We start from the raw sequence: 20,098 nt of genomic DNA on the forward strand, positions 1-20,098 counted from the left end.
CCGGCTGGATTATTGTGTCAGCCTTCTCTCTGATCTCCCTTCCTCCTGTCTCTCCCCACTCCAGTCTATTCTTCATTCCGCTGCCCGGATCATCTTCCTGCAGAAACGCTCTGGGCCTGTCACTCCCCTCCTTAAAAAACCTCCAGTGGTTGCCTATCAACCTCCGCACGAAACTCCTCACTCTGGGCTTCAAGGCTGTCCATCACCTTGCCCCCTCCTGCCTCACCTCCCTTCTCTCTTTCTACTGCCCACCCCTCATCCTCCGCTCCTCTGCCGCTCACCTCCTCACCGTCCCCCGTTCACGCCTATCGCACCGTCGACCTCTGGCCCACCTCCTACCGCTGTTCTGGAATGCCCTCCCTCCTCACCTCAGCCAAACTAACTCTCTTCCCTTCTTCAAAGACCTACTGAAAGCTCACCTCCTCCAAGAGGCCTTCCCAGACTGAGCTACCCCTTTTCTCTCTGCTCCCTCTGCTCCCTCTCTGCTCCCCCTCCACCTTCTGCTCCCTCCCCCCTCTCCCTTCACCTCCCCTCAGCTAAGCCCCCTTTCCCTCTGCTCCTTCCCTCTCCCTTCCCCTCCCCTCAGCACTGTGCTCATTTGTCTGTATTTTTATTATCCTATTAATTTTGTTAATGAGGTGTACATCCCCTTGATTCTGTTTATCGTGATTATGTTGTCTTGTTTTTGTCCGTCTGTCTCCCCCGATTAGACTGTGAGCCCGTCACTGGGCAGGGATTGTCCCTATCTGTTGCCGAATTGTCCATTCCAAGCGCTTAGTACAGTGCTCTGCACATAGTCAGCGCTCAATAAATACTATTGAATGAATGAATGAGTCCTTTCCTCCACAAAGAGGAGCTTGGTGGCTAAATCGCGCCCTCTAGTGGCCAAGGAGGATGGGTGGTGACAGCGGTGTTTGGAGGCATCTAATACATAGGTAGGTGTCGGGCATGGGAGAGGTGGAGGCCGTAGGAGTAGATTTTTCAAAGGAAACCTCATTGTGTAGAAGTAACCATTGTCTGGAATAAGAAGGAGGGTGGCTTATAAGAAGCAGTGTGGCTTAATGGGTAGAGCATGGGTTTAGGAGTCGGGTTCTAATCCCACCACCACTGCTTTTCTACTATCCCTCGAGGCGATTGCCGCTTTGCTCTCGGATGGATAGATGAATTTGCTCGAAGCAATAGCGACCCTCCAGTGGCACCAGTGTCTTGCGGCCAAAAGGATTGATGGACACGTAGATAATAATATTGATTGTGGCATTTGTTAAGTGCTTTCTACCTGCCGGGTACTGTACTAAGCACTGGGATAGATACAAGATAGATAGAGGGACACAGTCCGTGTCCCACATGAGACTCACAGTCTTGATCCCCAATTCAAACATGAAGTAACCGAGGCCCAGAAAAGTGAAGTCCTTGCCCAAGGTCACACAACAGGCAAGCGGCAGATCTGGCATTAGAACCCAGGTCCTTCTGACTCCCAGATCCGTTCTCTATTCACTAGACCATGCTACTTCTCCAGGATAAGGGGGAAGACCTAAGTAGCCAGCCCAGGTGGTCTTTTCTGCAGCTTCCCCTCTCAGGGATGTGACCGTTACCCACTCGGCCCCTTATTTCTACCATATCTTGGAAATAAATCACTGCAGCAGCCAGCAAGCCCCTTCTCTTCCCTCCTTTAAATCCCATCCAGGGCCACCTCCTCCAGGAAGCCTTCCCATATGAACCACCCCAAGTTTCCAGCCCACCAGCACAATCCCCACCCTTGTCCCTCCACATCCGCCTGGCACGACCCAACTTGAAGTTACTTTGTTGCGGCTAGGAGACTCAGGAGGAGTTTGGGAGGAGACATGGTCATAACGAAAATGACCTCAAATACATTCGAATCAGGAAGCTGACTTGGACTCGACCCCAGGGTGCAAGGGGGGTGGTTGTGCCAGCCGGACTTATGTGCCATGTAACTGTGCCCCGGAATCCCAGGGACGTGGACACCCAGACGAGGCATCGGGGAGGGGAGGAGCAGTGGGAGAGTGAACGGAAGAAAGGAGGGCCCAAAGATACACTTTCCCCAAATTATATTTATTGGAGAGTGAAACCCACCTCAGGGTGGGGGAGTTTCAGCCTGGTGAGGGCAGGATCCCGAAAGGCCTCACCCAACTGTTACGTGCTTACTATGTGCCAAGCACTGTTCTAAACTTTGGGGTAGATAAGAGTTAATCAGGTTGGACACAGTCCCTGTCACACATGGGGCTCACAGTCTAAGTGCTTTTCCAGGTCTTAATGCAGTGCTCCTCACACAGTAAGTGCTCAATAAATATGATCGATTGATTAATTGGTTGATTGACCCTCAGCTAGAGAGGCAGCAAGGCCCTTTTCCACAGAGGCACGACCAGGCCCCTTGACCCCTCTGCAGACCAGAGACTGGGGCAGATCTGATCATTTGGTAACTAACCCAGTGCAGGTCACATAGTAGGAGCTTAATAAATACGATACAGAGTGTGAGTTGACTGTGAACAGGGCATGTTCCTATGAACTCTGTTGGATTGTACTTTCCCAAGTGCTAAGTACAGAGCTCTGCACACAGTAAGCCATCAATAAATACGACCGCTTGACTGACAAGATGCCCACCCAGCCCCCGAGTCCCCTCCATGTGCTGGCTCCACCCTCATTTCCCAAAGTCCCGCCCTTTACCCTCCCACCCAATTCCCCCTACCAGTCACTCACTCCAGACCCTCCCTCAGAGTCCCGGCTCAGAAGGGAGAGGCAGAGCCTTTCTGTCTGATTTCCTTTGATCCCAAAGCCTGATTTCTTTTCAGCTCCAGGCTCCTGGGGACAAAGTCTCATTTCTGTGCCAGCAAGGGACAGGCACAGTTCACAATATTAACAATAATTAATAACCCTAATTACAGTTACAGCCACACCTCCTCGTTCCCTCAATCTCCCTCAGGAGATTCCGGGGGAAACTGAAGCCTGGATAGCCACCTCTCCCGAAGAGAGTAGGTTTCCTAGATGGCAGGGGAGAGAGGGGCGAAGGCCCCGTGGGTGAGATCAGAAGTCCAGGGGAGGGAGGAGGAGTCGGAGAGAGGGAGGTGGCGTTTCTTTTCTAATTCCTGTTGGATGATGCCACGTAGGCTGTAGCAATGAACTTCTTGCCATCTCCGTAGGTGGACTTGGTCCAGGAGTAGGTCTGAATGCCCAGGGGATACCCACCCAGGCTCAGCCGGCACCTGCAGGAAGAGGCTCCATTAGAAGGGACCCCTCCATCCCTTCCAACCTCCTGCCTCCGGGAGGCCTGACCTCTCCCTTGGCCTGACCTCCCCCTCAGCCCTCCCAGATGGGCGTCCCTCCTGGGATTGACAGACCAAGCGAGGAGGGACTTGTTAAGGTCACATCTCCTCCGAGAGGCCTTCCCCGTTTGAACCCACTTTTCCCCATCTCGCTCTCCCTTCAGCATATGGATCTGTGACACTTGGACGGTTGATATTCGCCCCACCCCAACCCCACAGCACTTATGTACATCTCTTCAAATTATTATAAATTAATTATGATATTGATATTATTGTCTGTCTCCCCGTCTAGACTGTAATCTCATTATGAGCAGGGAACGTGTCGCTAATTCTGATGTGCTCTCCCCAGCACTTAGTACAGTGCTCTGCTCATAGTAAGTGCTCAGTGCCATTGATGGATTGATACACCAGTACTTAGTACAGGGCTTAGCACACAGTAAGTGCTTGAACAACAGCGTTATTATGATTGTCGATCCCCTGGATGGTCACTTACACTTTCCCGGGTCGGGAGATGAAGCACAGAGAGTAGAGGGCAAATTCAAACTCGGGACTGCTGCCGATGAAAGCTGAACCGACCTCCTTGTAGTAGCCATCCCAGTTGAACTGGAGCCCAAGCACGTCAGGGTAAGACTCCCACTTCAGAGGGAGGGCAGAGGGTTAGGAAAGGATCCAGATCCATCTCGCAGTAATTGGGATTCAGTTTCTTCTAGACCGAAAGCTTCTTTGGGGCAGGGAACAAAGCTACCAATACAACTCATATACTGTTCTCTCCTAAGTGCTTCGTTCAGTGCTCTGAACACAGTAAGCGCTCAATAAATCCATTGATTTGCCAACCTAGTTTACCACTACAAGCCAAGTGCTACGAGGAAGTGCCGATTCTACTCCTATCCCACCTCCCCTCCCCTGCTTTTCCTCCTCCCCACCCCCACCACCAAAACTGCCTGACTGCAGGGGTTTTTCAGCAGCTTTGAAAACTCCTCGGCCAGTTGGAACAGTCACCGTGTTTCTCCACTTATTCCCAGTAGTAGACAACTTCTTCACCCCTCCACTGAGTGTGGAAACCGGTCTGTACACATTCAGCTGTCTCCACAGCCCCAAATGAAAATGTTTTCCAGTGGGAAAATGAAAATACTTGGCTACGTGAAACACTTCTCCCCATCCTCTCCCCTGTCAAAAAGCATATAATTTAGAAGGCACTTCCTTGGCTAAGCCCAGGCAGGTTGGTTGGGTTTGGAAGAATTTTGCCTCTGCAAGTATTGACCTGAGAACAGTATGGCTAGTGAAAGAATTATGGTATTTTTAAAGCACATAGAGTATGGGGCTGGGAGTCAGAAGGACCTGGGCTCTAATCCCGGCTCTGTCACTTGCCTGTTGGTGATCTTGGACAAGTCACTTCACTTCTCTGTGCCTCAGTTACCTCATTTGGAAAATGGGGATTAAGACTGGGAGCCCCATGAGGAACGGGGACTGTGTTCAACCTGATTAGTTTATATCTACCCCATCAGTAAGTAAATGCTTAAATACCATTTAAAAAAAAAACGAAGGGAAGAGTGAGGGAAGGAGGCTGGGGAGGGGACTGGATCAGTGGAGACTCACCGGGCCATCATAATTGTAGCTGTAGTAATTCACCAGCCCCGCCTTCTCCTGCAGGTAGAAGCGGATCCAGTTGTGGAATCCGGACACTTGGCCCTTTTTGACTTCGCCTGTGGGAGTTGAAGAAAGCGGGAGGAGGGTGGGGGGGGCATTAATTAATTCATTCATTCATTTGTATTTATTGAGAATTTACTGCGTGCAGAACACTGGACTAAGCGCTTGGGAAAGTACAGGTGAACTACTTGGTCTCAGCCTGCTTAGGCTTAGACACCTCAGGGCCGGGGAGATGGTGGCTGGTGACCTCCGGAGGTCAACCTATCCAGTCCTCTGTTTCACTCCCCACAGAGGGTCTCCCTAGCCTTCCAGGTCAGAGATCAGGGTCCAACTCTGATTTGGGTTCCCCGACCTCCTGCTCCAAAGAGTTAGATAGTGTAAGAGAAGAGAAGCAGCATGGCCTAGTGGATAGAGCACAGGCCTAAGAGTCAGAAGGACCTGGGTTCTCAACTCGGCTCTGCCACTTGTTCGCTGTGTAACCTTGGGCAAGATATTTCACTGGGCCTCATTTCCCTCATCTATAAAATGGGGAGATTGTGAGACCCCATGTGGGACGGAGACTGTGTCCCACCTGATTTGCTCATTTCTACCCCAGCACTTAGTACAGTACCCCACACATCCTATCCGTTACCAAGACCTGCCGGTTCCACCTCTACAATATCGCCAAGATCCGCCCTTTCCTCTCCACCCAAACGGCTACCTTACTATTACGGGCTCTCGTTATATCCCGGCTAGACTACTGTGTCAGCCTTCTCTCTGACCTCCCTTCCTCCTCTCTCGCCCCGCTCCGGTCTATTCTTCACTCCGCTGCCCGGCTCATCTTCCTGCAGAAACGATCTGGGCATGTCACTCCCCTTCTTAAACAACTCCAGTGGTTGCCTATCGACCTCCGCTCCAAACAAAAACTCCTCACTCTAGGCTTCGAGGCTCTCCATCACCTTGCCCCTTCCTACCTCTCCTCCCTTCTCTCTTTCTACCGCCCACCCCGCACGCTCCGCTCCTCTGCCGCCCACCTCCTCGCCGTCCCTCGGTCTCGCCTATCCCGCCGTCGACCCCTGGGTCACGTCCTCCCGCGGTCCTGGAACACCCTCCCTCCTCACCTCCGCCAAACTGATTCTCTTTCCCTCTTCAAAACCTTACTTAAAAATCACCTCCTCCAAGAGGCCTTCCCAGACTGAGCTCCTCTTCCCCCTCTACTCCCTCTGCCATCCCCCCTTTACCTCTCCGCAGCTAAAGCCTCATTTTCCCCTTTTCCCTCTGCTCCTCCACCTCTCCCTTCCCATCCCCACAGCACTGTACCCGTCCGCTCAACTGTATATATTTTCGTTACCCTATTTATTTTGTTAATGAATTGTACATCGCCTCGATTCTATTTAGTTGCCATTGTTTTTACGAGATGTTCTTCCCCTTGACGCTGTTTAGTGCCATTGTTCTTGTCTGTCCGTCTCCCCCGATTAGACTGTAAGCCCGTCAAACGGCAGGGACTGTCTCTATCTGTTGCCGACTTGTTCATCCCAAGCGCTTAGTACAGTGCTCTGCACATAGTAAGCGCTCAATAAATACTATTGAATGAATGAATGAATGAATACCTGGCACAAAGTAAGCGCCTAACAAATACCACAATTAAATTCTATTAATTAAGTAATGTAGACAACTCAATTCTCTCTGGAAAAGAAGGCAGGGGTGTAGACAGAGCCTGGAGGGGAAAATCAGGGGGAGGGGGTGGGAGAGTTGGCAAGGTGGGGATGATCCTGGAGTCAGATGTGGGGGTGACCCTCCCTGCCCCACATGGTATCGAGGTTCCACAGCACCCCCACGGAGAGGTGGGGCCTGTAGTGGAGGGAGGGGCCAATGGCAGGGAGCGGGGCTACACCCCCCCCCCCCAATGCTCCTCTAATGCCAACCTTCTCACTCTTCCTAGATCTCATCTATCTCACCACCGACCTCTCTCCCACATCCTGCCTCTGGCCTGGAATGCCTTCCCTCCTCATATCCAACAGACAATGACTCTCCCCACCTTCAAAAACCTTATTGAAGGCCATCTTCTCCAAGAGGCCTTCTCGAAGTCCTCCTTTCCTCTTCTCCCAAGCCCTTCTGCGTTGCCTCGACTTGCTCCCTTTATTCATCCTCCCTACCAGCTCCACAGCACTTACGTTCATATCTGTCATTTATTTATTTCTTTTAATGTCTGTCTCCTTCTCTAGATTGTAAGCTCACTGTGGGCAGGGCATGTGTCTGCGATATTGTTCTATTGTCCTCTCACAAGCTCTTAGTCCAGTGCTCTGCATACAGTAAGTGCTCAATAAATATGAATGAATGAATGAATCTGCCCAGGCTGATTCCTGACTGCCATGGCCCACTCCCCCCACCACCAACTCTTCCTCCATACCCGAAAAGACATGCTCAAAGCCACTGGAGTCTCCCTCGGCACTGCTCCGGGAATACAGACCGAACCACATGTTCTTCAGGTCGGCCACAAACTCCTCCTCAGAGCCATAGCGATCTGGGGAAGAGGGGACAGAACACAGACTCGGGGTCAGGGAAGGGGACGAGCACAGTCTGGGTGTTCAGGGGGAAGAGAGGAGCAGTGCCTGGATAGGGTTTGGTAGCAGGATGGGTGTGGGGAAGGGTCAGGATATCTATTCCAGGAGGATCTGGGGTCTCCTCTAAACAGTAAGCTTATTGCAGGGCAGGGATCGTGTCTACCAATTCTGTTATATTTGTATACTGTATTACCAAGTGTTTAGTAAAGTGCTCTGCACACAGTAAGGTTTCAATAAATACCACTGATTGGATCGATCGATCCACATCAGGGCCGCTAGACTGTAAGCTTGTTGTGGGCAGGGAATGTGTCTATTTATTGTCGTGTTGTACTCTCTCAAGTGCTTAGTGCAGTGCTCTGCACAAAGTAAGTAGTCAATAAATACGACTTAATGGATGGGGGGCTCAGGATATCTGTTCCAGCAGGGGCTAGGGTCTCCATGTCAGGGGTCGGGGGGAGGAGGGGCTAGAGTTTCCATCCCAGGCAAAGGATGGGATGGGGCCAGGATCTCCACTCTGGGTAGGGGGCTGCTTCAGAAGTGGGATGAGAGAGAAGTGGCTGGGAGGAGAGGGTGAGGCAGAGTCTGACTCTTGCTGTGCAGGAAGGCGTAGAGCGTCTTCAGGACGGGGGTGTCCATGATGGTCCTGAGGAAGTCGTCCTGCTCAGCCCGCTCCCGGTCAGTGACCTCCTCGCAGTGGCCCGTGGCCCGCTCGTAGTTGTCCAGGAGGCGGATGAAGGCGGCGTAGGTGGGCTTGGAGAACAGCTGCTCGTTCACGTGGCTGTAGAGCCTGGGGGCGGCCAGAAGACCTGGGCTTTGGTCCCGAGATAGGTCAGGGGGTGCCGAGACCCTCGGCTAGGATGGGGCAGAGAAAAGCACGGGGTGGGAGGGATAGGGGCTGATGGGATTCCTGGGGGGAGGGGCACCCCTGGGAATCATGGTTAGGAGAAGCAGCAAGACTTAGTGGACAGAGCAAGGGCCTGGTTGTCAGAAGGACCTGGGTTCTAATCCCGTGTCCACCATTGTCTGCTGTGTGACTTTGGGCAAGTCACTTCCCTTTTCTGGACCTCAATTCTCTCCTCTGTAAAATGAGGACTGAGAGTGTGAACCCCATGTAGGACAGGGACTGTGTCCAACCCGACTGAGTTGTATCTACCCCAGCACTTAGAATAGTGCTTAGCACATATTAAGCGCTTGACAAATATCATAATTTATAACCCTGGCCCCTTCCAAGCTTCCCTGTTTCCCCACACACAACCCCTCCCTATAACCCCAACACATCCCAAGGGTCCCCTTGTGCCCCTTCCAAAGCCCCAGAGTCAGAGTCCCAGTCCCACATGGAATTCATAGTTTAAGTATGGGGGAGAACAGGAAGTGAATCCTCATTTTACAGTTGAGAAAACTGAGGAACAGAGAAGTCAAGTGACTTGCCCAAGATTATACAGCAAGCATCAGGGACAGGATTAGAACCTAGGTCCTCTGACTTCCAGGCCTAGGCTTTTTCCACTGGGCCACGCAGCCAAGGAAAGGGTGAAGGGGCCATGGGAACCCTTGGAATGGATCAGGGTGGCAGGGAGGAAGGGGTGAGTTGGAGTCCCGGGGCCCCTTGGAATGGGTCGGGGGGTGGGTGAAGGGGCAGGGCTCACGGCTCAGGGCAGCGGTCCACTTGGTCATCAGTCTCAGAAGAGGAAACGTGGCTCTGGCTGTTGAGGATGATGTCCTCTTTCTGGGCCCGGTTGATGTCGGCCGCGTAGATCTGCTCCGAGACTGTCAGCAGCTCCGCATCCGTGATGGCATCCCCACGGCCGGAGAAGCCCTCTGGGTGGTCTGGGGACCGAGAGAGACCCTCAGAGGTGCCCGGGGGGCCCTGCCCTCTGCTGGAGGACCGAATGTGTGTGTGTGTATGTGGGTCTGTGTTATGTCTGTGCATGTATGTATCTATGTGTGTGTGTGCGCATGGAGGGGGATATCCATGTAAGTGTTACAGTAATAATAATAATAACTGTGGCATTTGTTAAGCACTTACTATATGCCAGGCACTGTACTAAGTGCTGGAGTGGATACAACTAAATCAGGTTGGACACAGTCCCTGACCCACATGGGGCTCACATTCTTAATCCCCATTTTACAGATGAGGGAACTGAGGTACAGAGAAGTGACTTACCCAAGGCCACACAGCAGGAAAGTAGCAAAGTCGGGATTAGAACCCAGGTCCTTGTGACTCCCAGGTCCATGCTCTACTAGGCTGCACTGCTTCTCAGTGAGTGCTCAGTAAATACTACTGTTGATCTACTGGGGCCCTACGGGGCTGATGAGGGCTTGGTAGGGAGTGGGGTTGAGGGGGGGCAGCTGGCTGCAGGGTGGGGGGGGTGGTCTCACCGTGACACAGGCTCTCATGGTCAGCACAGCAGTTCCCAAAATCAGCGCAGCGATCATTGCAGTGACACGAGTGGTGAGCGTCGAAGGCCTCGTGGCAGCGGCCGCGGCAGGAGTCCGGAGCCGAATACAGACCTGGCCGGGCGGAGGGAGGGAGGGAGGGAGGGAGGGAGGGAGGGAGGGGGTGGTGTCCCCCCCGCCCCAGTTTGTCAAGAGGGGCCCGGTCCTAGTTCAGCCCTCCCCCTGACTCAGTGCCGGCCACTTCAGGGGTCGGATCTCTTCCCCAGTGAACAATGAAAAAGGCTCCCTTTCATCCCTTGCTCCTTCATTCCCAAGGGGGTCAGAGCCCTTCCAGATGGGAAGTCCTTCCTTCTATCTAACCCCTGTCCCACGTACTGCATTGCCCTCCCAAATCCTCTTACTCCAGGGAAGCGAGAGGATTTGTCTCCTATGTTCTCCATCCAGTCAGGCCCCGCCTTTGACTCTGCCCAGGTCCTGCAGGCCAAGGCAGCTTCTCCCTTTTTTTTTTTAAATGGTATCTGTTAAGCACTTACTATGAGCCAGGCACTGTTCTAAGCGGTGGGATAGATACAAGCTAATCAGATTGGGCAGAGTCTATGTCCCACAAGGAGCTCACACTCTTAATCCCCATTTTACAGATGAGGGAACTGAGGCCCAGGGAAATTAAATGACTTGACTGTCATGCAACAGACAAGTGCTGGAGCTGGGACTAGAACCCAGGCCCTTCTGACTTCCAGGCCCCTGCTCTATCCATTAGGCCCCACTGCCTCCCTCCATCCTGTCAGTCCTCTCCCCATCCCCAAGACCCACCAGACCCCCAACCGGGCCCAGCCCAGGGACACAGCAGACGCAGGTACTGCCTCCAAGATGGGTCACCTCCTCTTCCTCCTCCCCCTCCGGCACTGACTCTGGAGCTGCAGGATCCAAATCAAGAGAGTCCCAGACTGGCCTGGCCCAAGGCCCGGGCACGGAGGGGAGGGAGAGGGGCAGACGAGCCAGAAAACTCACCAGCTGATCGTCGGGACCGCGAAGAGGGCTCGTCTGACTCGGGAGTTGCCTGAGCTGGAGGAGGAGAGAGATAAAATAATTATGGCATTTGTTAAGTGCTTACTATGTGCCAGGCACTGTTCTGAGCGCTGGAAGAGAAAGAGAAGAGAGAAGGGGAGAAATGGGCACACGACCTGGGACAGCTCCTGCCGCCCCCCTTCCCAAGCAAGACCCCCCTCCCGTTCCCCTCGATTCCCTCTCCCCCGTGGCCCAACCCGGACTCCCCCTCCTCGCCCTCTGCTCTCTGGTCTGAGTTTTGGGGGCGCAGGGAGACCAAGGGAGGCGAGAGAGGGGTTCACCTTGGAGGGGGCTGGTTGCGGGGGGCGGGCGGCCCGGGGCCGGGGTGAGGGAGGCCGGGTCGGACGGGGACGGACCCCGCTCCCCAAATTTGTTGGGGAGCTGCAGGCCTCCGGCTGGTCCGCCCCGCACCTGCACTGACTCACAGCCACGCCCGGACGCCAATCGCACCCCCTTAAGTCTCAGCCAGATGGGGTGAGGAGGGGGAGATGGGCACCCTGGTTATTGGGAGACCCCCTCCTTCCTCGGTGCAGCACCCCCAAATCCTCCCTCTCCGCCCCCCGTCCGCTCCAGCCTCTTGCCTGGATGCCACCTCGGGGACCCCCAACACCCCATCGCCCAAGCCCCCCGAGCCCAGGGCCCTGGCGGGCAGCAGCCGTGACTCACGGGCACGGGCACAGAGGCGGGCATAGTCCTCGCAGCAGTCTTTGTGCCGGGCACACTGGCGGTTACACTGGCAGGCAGCTTCGGGGTTCAAGGGCTCCCCACAGCGCGACTCACATGACTTCAGGGACCCTGGGGACAGGAACACCGGCTCAGCTCAACAGCCTCGAGACTTGTCTCCAGTCAGGCCCCCTCCCCATAATAACAATAATAATTATGGTTCTTGTTAAGCGCTTACTATATGCCAAGCAACGTTCTAAGTGCTGGGATAGACACAAGTTCATCAGGTTGGACACGGTCCCTGTCCCACACGGGGCTCACACTCTTAATCCCCATTTTACAGATGAAGGAACTGAGGCCCAAAGAAGTCAAGTGACTTGCCCAAGATCACACAGCAGACAACTGGCCCCATTTGTCCAAAAGCCTCCCCCACAGCTTGGGTCCGTGGGACTAGCTCTGCCTAGGCAAGAGGCTGACTGACATACGTGGCAGCCAATCATCCCTTCTAGGGGTGCCCACGAAAGTCCCCCACCTCCCCTGCCACCCGACCCTAATCCGGGCAAACCGAAGGGCCCTAACCGGAGCCATTAACCAATCAGAAGAAAGGGATTCACAGCCTACCAAAGTCAATCAATCAATCGTATTTAATGAGCACTTACTGGATGCAGAGCACTGTACTAAGCACTTGGGAGAGTACAATAACAACAGAGTTGGTAGACACATTCCCTGCCCACAACAGGCTTTCAGTTTAGAAGCTTCCAAAACACTTGTCTGATTTATTTTAATGTCGGTTTCCCCATCAAAACTGAAAACTCCTTGAAAGAAGGAATCGTGTCTACCCACAGTTTTGGCTCATATCCGCCCAAGTGCTTAGTAACGTGCACTTAAATTCTCAATAAATAGCATTGATTAGTTAGATAAACTATTATTGAAGCCCTAATTTATAGTCCATATCCCCGTTTTCCTCTCTCTGCCTATCCGGGAATTATTCAAGTGATTGTCTTCTCCGCTGTAAGCTCTTTGAGGGCAGGGACCATGTTTACTAATCCTGTTGTAATGACAATAATTGTGGTACTGGTAAAGGGCTTACTATGTGTCAAGCACTGTACTAAGCACTGGAGTAAAGGCAAGTTATTAATCAGGTTAGAAATAGTCCCTTTCCCACATAGGGCCCACAGTCTAAGTAGGAGGGAGAAGAAGCACTGGAGTCCCCTTTTACAGATGAGGAAACTGAGGCACAGAGAAGCACGGTGACTTGCCCAGGTTCACACAGCAGGCGAGTGGCGCGGCAGAGATTAGAACCCTCGTCTTCTGCCTCCCACATTAAATTCTTGTCACTAGGCTAAACATCCAGGAGAGGCTTAATAAATATCACTGATTGACTGCCAGGGAAGGGGTGGCACCTGAACTGTCGCCATCAGCCAATCAGAAGACAGAGACAGGGAGGGGTGGCATAATAATAATAATAATGTTGGTATTTGTTAAGCGCTTACTATGTGCCGAGCACTGTTCTAAGCGCTGGGGTAGACACAGGGGAATCAGGTTGTCCCACGTGGGGCTCACAGTCTTAATCCCCATTTTACAGATGAGGTAACTGAGGCACCGAGAAGTTAAGTGACTTGCCCATAGTCACACAGCTGACAAATGGCCGAGCTGGGATTTGAACCCATGACCTCTGACTCCAAAGCCCGTGCTCTTTCCACTGAGCCACACTGCTTCTTGGCATCTTGACATCAGCCTCCACTTGTGTCCTCTCTCGCCCTCCCCTAGCCGCGGGAGGCCTCAGGTAGGGAGATCGAGATGGAGATGTGGGATGGAGCATCTCTTAGCCGAGGACCTAAAAGAAGGTGGTTGGACACGCAAAGTAGCTCCCAGACCTTGGAGTCAGAGGACATGGGTTCTAATTCCGACGCTTGCCCCGTGTCTGTGCGTGACCTTGGGCTCTGGGCCTCAATTACCTCCTCTGTAACATGGGGACTAAGACTCTGAACCCCATGTGGGACAGGAACTGTGTCCAACCTGATTACCTTGTATCAACCCCAGTACTTAGAACCTTGCTTGACACATAGTAAGTGCTTAATAAGTACTACAAATACTATTATTATTACCTCTCCCACCCCTGGGGTGGTGCGGGAAGCTGAGGGGTGAGAACCAAGGGGAGATGGAGGGGCTCCCCCTTTCCTGGGCCTCCCTGGCCCATCCTGGATATTCAAGGAACTTGATCTGACCCTGGGGCATGGGTGACCCTGGCAGGTGGACTGATTCACCCCACAGAAGATAGAGCTGCCAAAGAATGTGACTCTTCACGCCAACTCACCACGCCGGACACCTGAGTCAATTATACATCACCTTGGCACACACAGCCCCGTCGACACACACAGAGATGCTCTCACACACACAATCCTATCATACTCAGCCCCACTAACCCCTTAGAGATGTACACATTCACGCACACAATAATAATAATGATGATGATGGTATTTGTTAAGCACTTACTATGTGTCAAGCACTATTCTAAGCACTGAGGTAGATACAAAATCAGATTGGACACAGTCCCTGTCCCATATGGGACTTACAGTCTTCATCCCCATTTTACAGTTGAGGTAACTGAGGCACAGAGACGTGAAGTGGCTTGTCCAAAGTCCCAAAGCAGACAAGTGGTGGAGTTGGGATTAGAACCCAGGTCCTTTTTACTCCCAGGCCCAAACTCTATCCACAAGGCCATGCTACCTACCATAGTATTATACTCAGCTCATCGAACTCCTCAGAGATGTACATACTCAGAAGGAGCATGGCTTAGTGGAAAGAGCAGTGGCTCGGAAGTCAGAGTCTGTGAGTTCTAATCCCAGCCCCGCCCCTTGTCTTCTGGGTGACCTTGGGCAAGCCACTTCACTTCTCTGGGCCTCAGTTATTGCATCTGTAAAATGGGGGTTAAGACTGTGAGCCCCATGTAGGACAACCTGATTACCTTATATCTACCCCTGCGCTTAGAACAGAGCTTGGCACATAGTAAGCGCTTAACAAATATCATAATAATAATAAATACACATACACACACTCGCACAATCCTATCATACTCAGCACCTCTAACCCCTCAGAGATGTACACTCACACACATACATACACATAAACATAATTCTATCATATTCAGCCCCATTAACTGCTCAGAGATGTACACACTCACATACACACAACCCAATCATACTCATCCCCACTAACCCCTTAGAAATGTACAAACTCCCCCACACGATACAACCCTATCATACTCCGCCCCACTGACATTCACAGAGATGCAACCCCCACACCCCTCCACCTCACCCCCCGACACACACATAGCCTCTCCACAACCTACAGTGGAGGGTGGTACCGCCTCCCCTCTCACCCACCAACCCCTCTACCCCAGATAATTTCTGTCCTAGCAACCGGCCCCATTTCCCACGGCGCTTAATCCACTTGATTTCTTTCGACCCTCGACCGGTCCTACAGATTAGACGGGGAGACACTCAAGGCCCGATGTGGCTCTCCTCCATATCCAGCCTGGGGACCCCAGGGTCAGGGGGAGGGAGGGTCACCAGAATGGCTTCCCCATCACCATCTCTCCACTCTCCCATCTCCCCAGAGACCTCCACACCCATGTGGAACCAGAGTGAGGGGAGGATCTGAGTTTCTGGATGGAAGAAAAGTGAGAAGACACTGCCTCTCCCCCCAGACTCCAGACTCCCTGTTCTCCTCTGTCCCCCACTCCACTCCGTCACCAGAGGGGCAATCCCCCTGCCTTCCCCTCCTCTCTCTTCGCCCCTCACTCACTCACCCGCCCAAGCCAACCCGCAGAACAGACTGGAGAGCAGCAACAGGCCCAGGCTCCTCATGGCACCGGCGTGGACGGTCCCAGAGATGGGGCCGGAGATGACGAAGGCGGAGATGGAGCCAGAGACAGGGACCGGATCAGGGATGAGGACAGAAGTGATGGGACAGGAGGGCAGGGGAGGGACCTGTCGTGCACCCCAAATGAGCCTCGTCCGGCGGCCCGAGCCTCTTTAAAGGAATCGGCGCTGGAGGAGCCGGTGTCTCCGGCTTCTTTCCAGGAAGGATTGGGGCAGGGAGAGCCCCGGTTGAGCCGGCCCGTCGGGGGTGGGGGGGCGGGGTGATGGGGTAATGAATGGGGTGTAGAGGCGGGGGCGGGGTCTGCGGAAGCTTGGACGGCAGGTAAATCCAGAGCCCTTTAGGACCCCACCCTGTCCATTTGCCACTCAGCAGACAGGCAGGAGTTGGGGTGGTGGGGAAGGAAGGGGGCCTGGGGATCTCCGTTTTGGGGGTGATCACCCCACCACCAACTCCACCATCCATCCAACCATGTCCAGGGGTGGTGGGAAGACAAGGATCAATATCAAGGCAGTATGGCCCAATGGAAAGAGCACCACACTGGGAGTCACTCATTCATTCTTTCAGTCGTATTTACTGAGCGTTTACTGTGTGCAGAGCACTGTACTAAACGCTTGGGAGAGTACAGTAGAACAATAAAAGACACAATCCCTGCCCACAGTGAGTTTACTGTCTAGAGGGGGAGACAGATAGTAATATAAATAAATGACGGTTATGGACATAAGTGCTGTGGGGCTGGGAGGGGGGCGATGAGTGAAGGGAGTGAGTCAGGGAGAAGACCTGGGCTCTAATCCGGGCTCCACCACTTGCCTGCTGGTTGACCTTGGGCAAGTCACTTCACTGGGCCTCAGTTTCCTCACTTGTAAAATGTGGATTCAGTGGCTGTTCTCCCTCCCCCTTAGTAAGTGAGCCCCAGGTGGGACAGGGATGTTGTCTTATCTGAGTGTCCTGCATCCAACCCAGTGCTTACTATAGTGCTGGGCACATAGTAAGTGCTTAACAAATACCACCATTAGAGAAGCAGCGTGGCTTAGTGGAAAGAGCACGGGCTTGGGAGTCGGGGAATGTGAGTTCTAATCCAGGCTCCACCAGTTGTCTGCTATGTGACCTCAGACAAGTCACTTAACTTCTCTGTGCCCAAGTTACCTCATCTGTAAAATGGTGATGAAAAGTGTGAGCCCCACGTGGGACAACCTGATTACCCTGAATCCACCCCAGCACTTACAACAGTGCTTGGCATATAGTAAGTGCTTAACAGATACCACAATTATTATTATTATTACCAACACTCAGAGGAAACATGCCACAGAAAAAAAAAAATATATCATAAATTATTTATAGAGCACGGGCCTGGGAGTCAGAAGGTCACACAGCATTCAAGTTGTGGAGTCAGGATTAGAACCCAGATCCTTCTGACTCCGAGGCCCGTGCTCTATTACCGTGGTATTTGTGCTACCTCATCTGTAAAATGGGGATTTAGACTATGAGCCTTATGTGGGACAGGGACTGTGTCCAACCTGATGAACCTGTATCTACCCCACTACTTAGAACAGTGCTTGACACATAGTAAACGCTTAACAAATACCATTAATTATTATTATATTAATGTCTGCTTCCCTCTTTTAACTATAAACTCATCATAGCAGGGAATGTGTCTACCAACTCTGTGGTATTGTACTCTCCCAAGTGCTTAACAAACAGAACACAGTAAGCTCTCAGTAAATATCATTGATGATGATAATGAGAAAAGACCCCCCCGCCCCAGCTCTATGGACCATCCTTCATTTGCCTCACGACTGCACTTGTACTTTCCGAGCGCTTAGTACAGTGCTCTGTGCACAGTAAGCGTTCAATAAATACGATTGAATAAATGCAACGTCCCCTTTTGGGTTGGTCATGGTTCACAATGCCACTCCTTCACACGTGCACACCTACACAGACATGTGGTAGGAGTAATGATTGAGGGAATTCTAATGAAGATGTCCTTTGGTTTGAAGATGACGGTGGTAGGATCCATGCACGTGTGTACACACACACACAACCTTATGGCAGTCTCTGTCCCTCAGCTAGCCTACACTGGGGAAATCCCTCACTGAGACACTTGGAGTCTTGAGGGTAGGGAGTTTGGGGGTGAATGATCTCATCTTTTCTCTTTTTCTGGAAACGATGGTTTACTCCCCTCGGGACCCTTGGGGGTGCTGAGCCAAGGATGATGGGGGGAAGAGGAACAGCCCCAGGAGGTGGAGGAAGAGCCAGTAAGAGAGACTGTAGCGTTGGGGTCGGGGGGGTCTGTGGGATTGGAGGAGGGACTACTCATCTTTTCACCCATGGTGGTCCCTGGGTGAGGGGAGCCCACCCCCAGATCTAGCATAGGGGAAGAAGGAGGGGGTCATAGGTAGACTGGAGGGGCAAAGGGAGATGTTAGGTGGCTAAAGGGGCTGTGTGTTGGGGAAACCCACAGAATCAGGATCCTGAAATGAGTTGGGGGCTTGGGGGCTCTTCCCCAGCCCTGAACCCTCACTTTCCCCTCTAGCAGTGACCTCCCCACCGTGAAGGGCCCCTCACCCAAAATGAGACCCTGCCCACTCGGCCCCACCCAGACACTCCCTCGTGATTCAGGCTGTGTCACATCCCCAGACGCAGCTGAGCAAGGAGTCTCGATGCCCGTGGCTTCCATCTGTCCGTCCGGGCAACTGGAGTTTCTCCCAACTGGCCCGCCCCGCCCCGACCCCTCAGGGGAGGTGGGGAGGGGGCTGGGCTGGGAAGAGAGGTTTCTCCTATACCCTGTACACGTAAGCACACAACTTTTCTTTCTTGAGATAATAATAATGTTGACTGGGGCACAGAGAAGTGAAGTGACTTCACTTCACACAGCTGACAAGTGGCAGAGCTGAGATGAGGAGAGGTTAGAAGTAAAAGTGGTAGAGGCGGGACAGGGAGGCCAGGGAGTTAGGAGGACAGGGAAAGGGAGATGTGGGTGGGTGGGTGGGAGGGATCCTGGGGCACGGTAGGGGTCGGGAGCAGCTGTTCGCTGCGATTCCTCAAGCCAGGGGGATGAAGAGAAGCAACAGGGTTAGAGTCGGGGCCTGGGAGTCAAAAGACCTGTGTTCTGATCCCAGTTCAGCCCCTTGTCTTCTGGTTGACCTTAGGCAAGTCGCTTAACTTCTCTAAGCCTCAGTTACCCCCTCTGTAATATGGGGAATTAAGGTTGAGTCCCATGTGAGACAAGGACTTTGTCCAACCTGATCAGCTTGCATTCATTCATTCATTCAATGGTATTGCATCTACCCCAGCGCTCAGTACAGGCTCTGGCACCTACTAAAACCTAACAAAATACCATTATAAAAAGGGCTACAATAACAACTTTCATGCTACAACTCGGCCACCCGGGGGTGGGAACTGAGGGGGGCCAGTGTGTCTGGGATTGATCTGGTCCAGGGAGACCGCGCCCCTTCGCTTTCTATATGGGCTGGGGAGGGGCTGGCAGTGAACGGCGGCAGGGGGATGGACGAGATTGATATTCTCCCCAACTCCACATCACTTATGTACCTATCTTTAAATTCTATCCATTATTTATTCACATTAATGTCTGTTTCCTCTTCTAGACTGTAAACTCGTTATGGGCCGGGAACGTGTCTGCAGTTTCTGTTGTACTGTACTCTCCCAAGCGTTCAGTATAGTACTGTGTACATACTAAGCGCTTAATAAATACCACTGATTGATCGAGTGGCCTCCGCCTCAACTCTAATTCAGAAGGCGGAATTGGTGTAATGAGAAGAGTGGGCCACAAGAGGGCGGCCGCGCTCCAACCCTTGAGGAGGGAGATTCCCGGAACCTGCGCGTCACCCTCGTGTTTTCGGTATTTGTTAAGCGCTTACTATGTGTCACACACTGTTCTAAGCGCTGGGATAGGTTACAAATAAATAGGTGGACACAGTCCCTGTCCCGCATGGGGCTCACGGTCTAAGTAGGAAGGAGAACAAAAGAAACGAGGCGCAGAAAAGCTAGGTAACTTCCCCAGGTCACACTAGAACCCAGATCCTGTGACTCCCAGGCCATTGCTCTGCCTTCTAGGCCACGCTGCTTCTGCCTGCCAGGATGCCCATGTCGCTCATGACTGGGGCACTGACAGAATTGCCCATGGTGAGCAACGAGAAGAAGAGATGGCTACTGCCAGGGGGTAGGGCCAAGAGGCAGGAATAGGGTGAGTGCCCAATAGCACCAAGTGTGTGGGCAAGGTTGTTCCGGCTTATGCCAGCCAAGAGGGCACCCCAGGGTAGGGTTGCTTTCAGAAAATTATTGACCCAGGAGGTCTGGGCCCTCCCGGTGGGGGTGGGCGGCGGGCAGACACTGGTTGGCACCTACCCACTTGGTCCCCTCTCAGGGCTGTGCCTGGAGAGTTTCTAGTATTCTACCAGTCTCGACTATGCAAGGGAGAGTCAAGCAGAGGCCTACCCGTTCCATTCCTAGCTCGGCCAGTGGCTAGCCAGTGCAATCTACCAGTCCGAACTCACCTGAGCTGGGCAGCAGCGGCATGGGAGGGAGTCGAAGGCGGAGACTCGAGTTTACTGTGTGAAGGCAGCAGTGGTAAATGACTTCCATATTTTTACCAAGAAAACTCTAGGA

General features: G+C 52.8%; 1 protein-coding gene across 1 annotated transcript; it reads right to left on the reverse strand.

Moving 5' to 3' along the window:
* Positions 1-2,049: 2,049 nt before the first annotated feature.
* Positions 2,050-20,021, reverse strand: ENDOU (endonuclease, poly(U) specific). The gene is made up of 10 exons (XM_039913397.1): positions 19,987-20,021; positions 11,594-11,722; positions 10,808-10,924; positions 9,845-9,976; positions 9,112-9,292; positions 8,056-8,255; positions 7,315-7,428; positions 4,875-4,981; positions 3,772-3,914; positions 2,050-3,218 (listed from the first exon to the last, which is right to left on the reverse strand). Exons 1-10 carry the CDS (start codon positions 20,006-20,008, stop codon positions 3,095-3,097), a joined length of 1,269 nt encoding a protein of 422 aa, XP_039769331.1. The 5' UTR covers positions 20,009-20,021; the 3' UTR covers positions 2,050-3,094.
* Between the last annotated feature and the right edge of the window lie 77 nt (positions 20,022-20,098).

This window comes from Ornithorhynchus anatinus, chromosome 10 (genome assembly GCF_004115215.2).
Source record: "Ornithorhynchus anatinus isolate Pmale09 chromosome 10, mOrnAna1.pri.v4, whole genome shotgun sequence".
Lineage (NCBI taxonomy): Eukaryota > Metazoa > Chordata > Mammalia > Monotremata > Ornithorhynchidae > Ornithorhynchus > Ornithorhynchus anatinus.

Bases quoted from the DNA above. Each gene is read 5' to 3' on its own strand.
- ENDOU (XM_039913397.1), bottom strand. From the start codon at position 20,008: ATGCCGCTGCTGCCCAGCTCAG. The intron at 8,256-9,111 runs GTGAGCCCTGCC...GGCCGCCCCCAG, and splicing joins GTGGACCGCTGCCCTGAGCC to GCTCTACAGCCACGTGAACG. The intron at 3,915-4,874 runs GTGAGTCTCCAC...CTCCCTCTGAAG, and splicing joins GCTACAATTATGATGGCCCG to TGGGAGTCTTACCCTGACGT.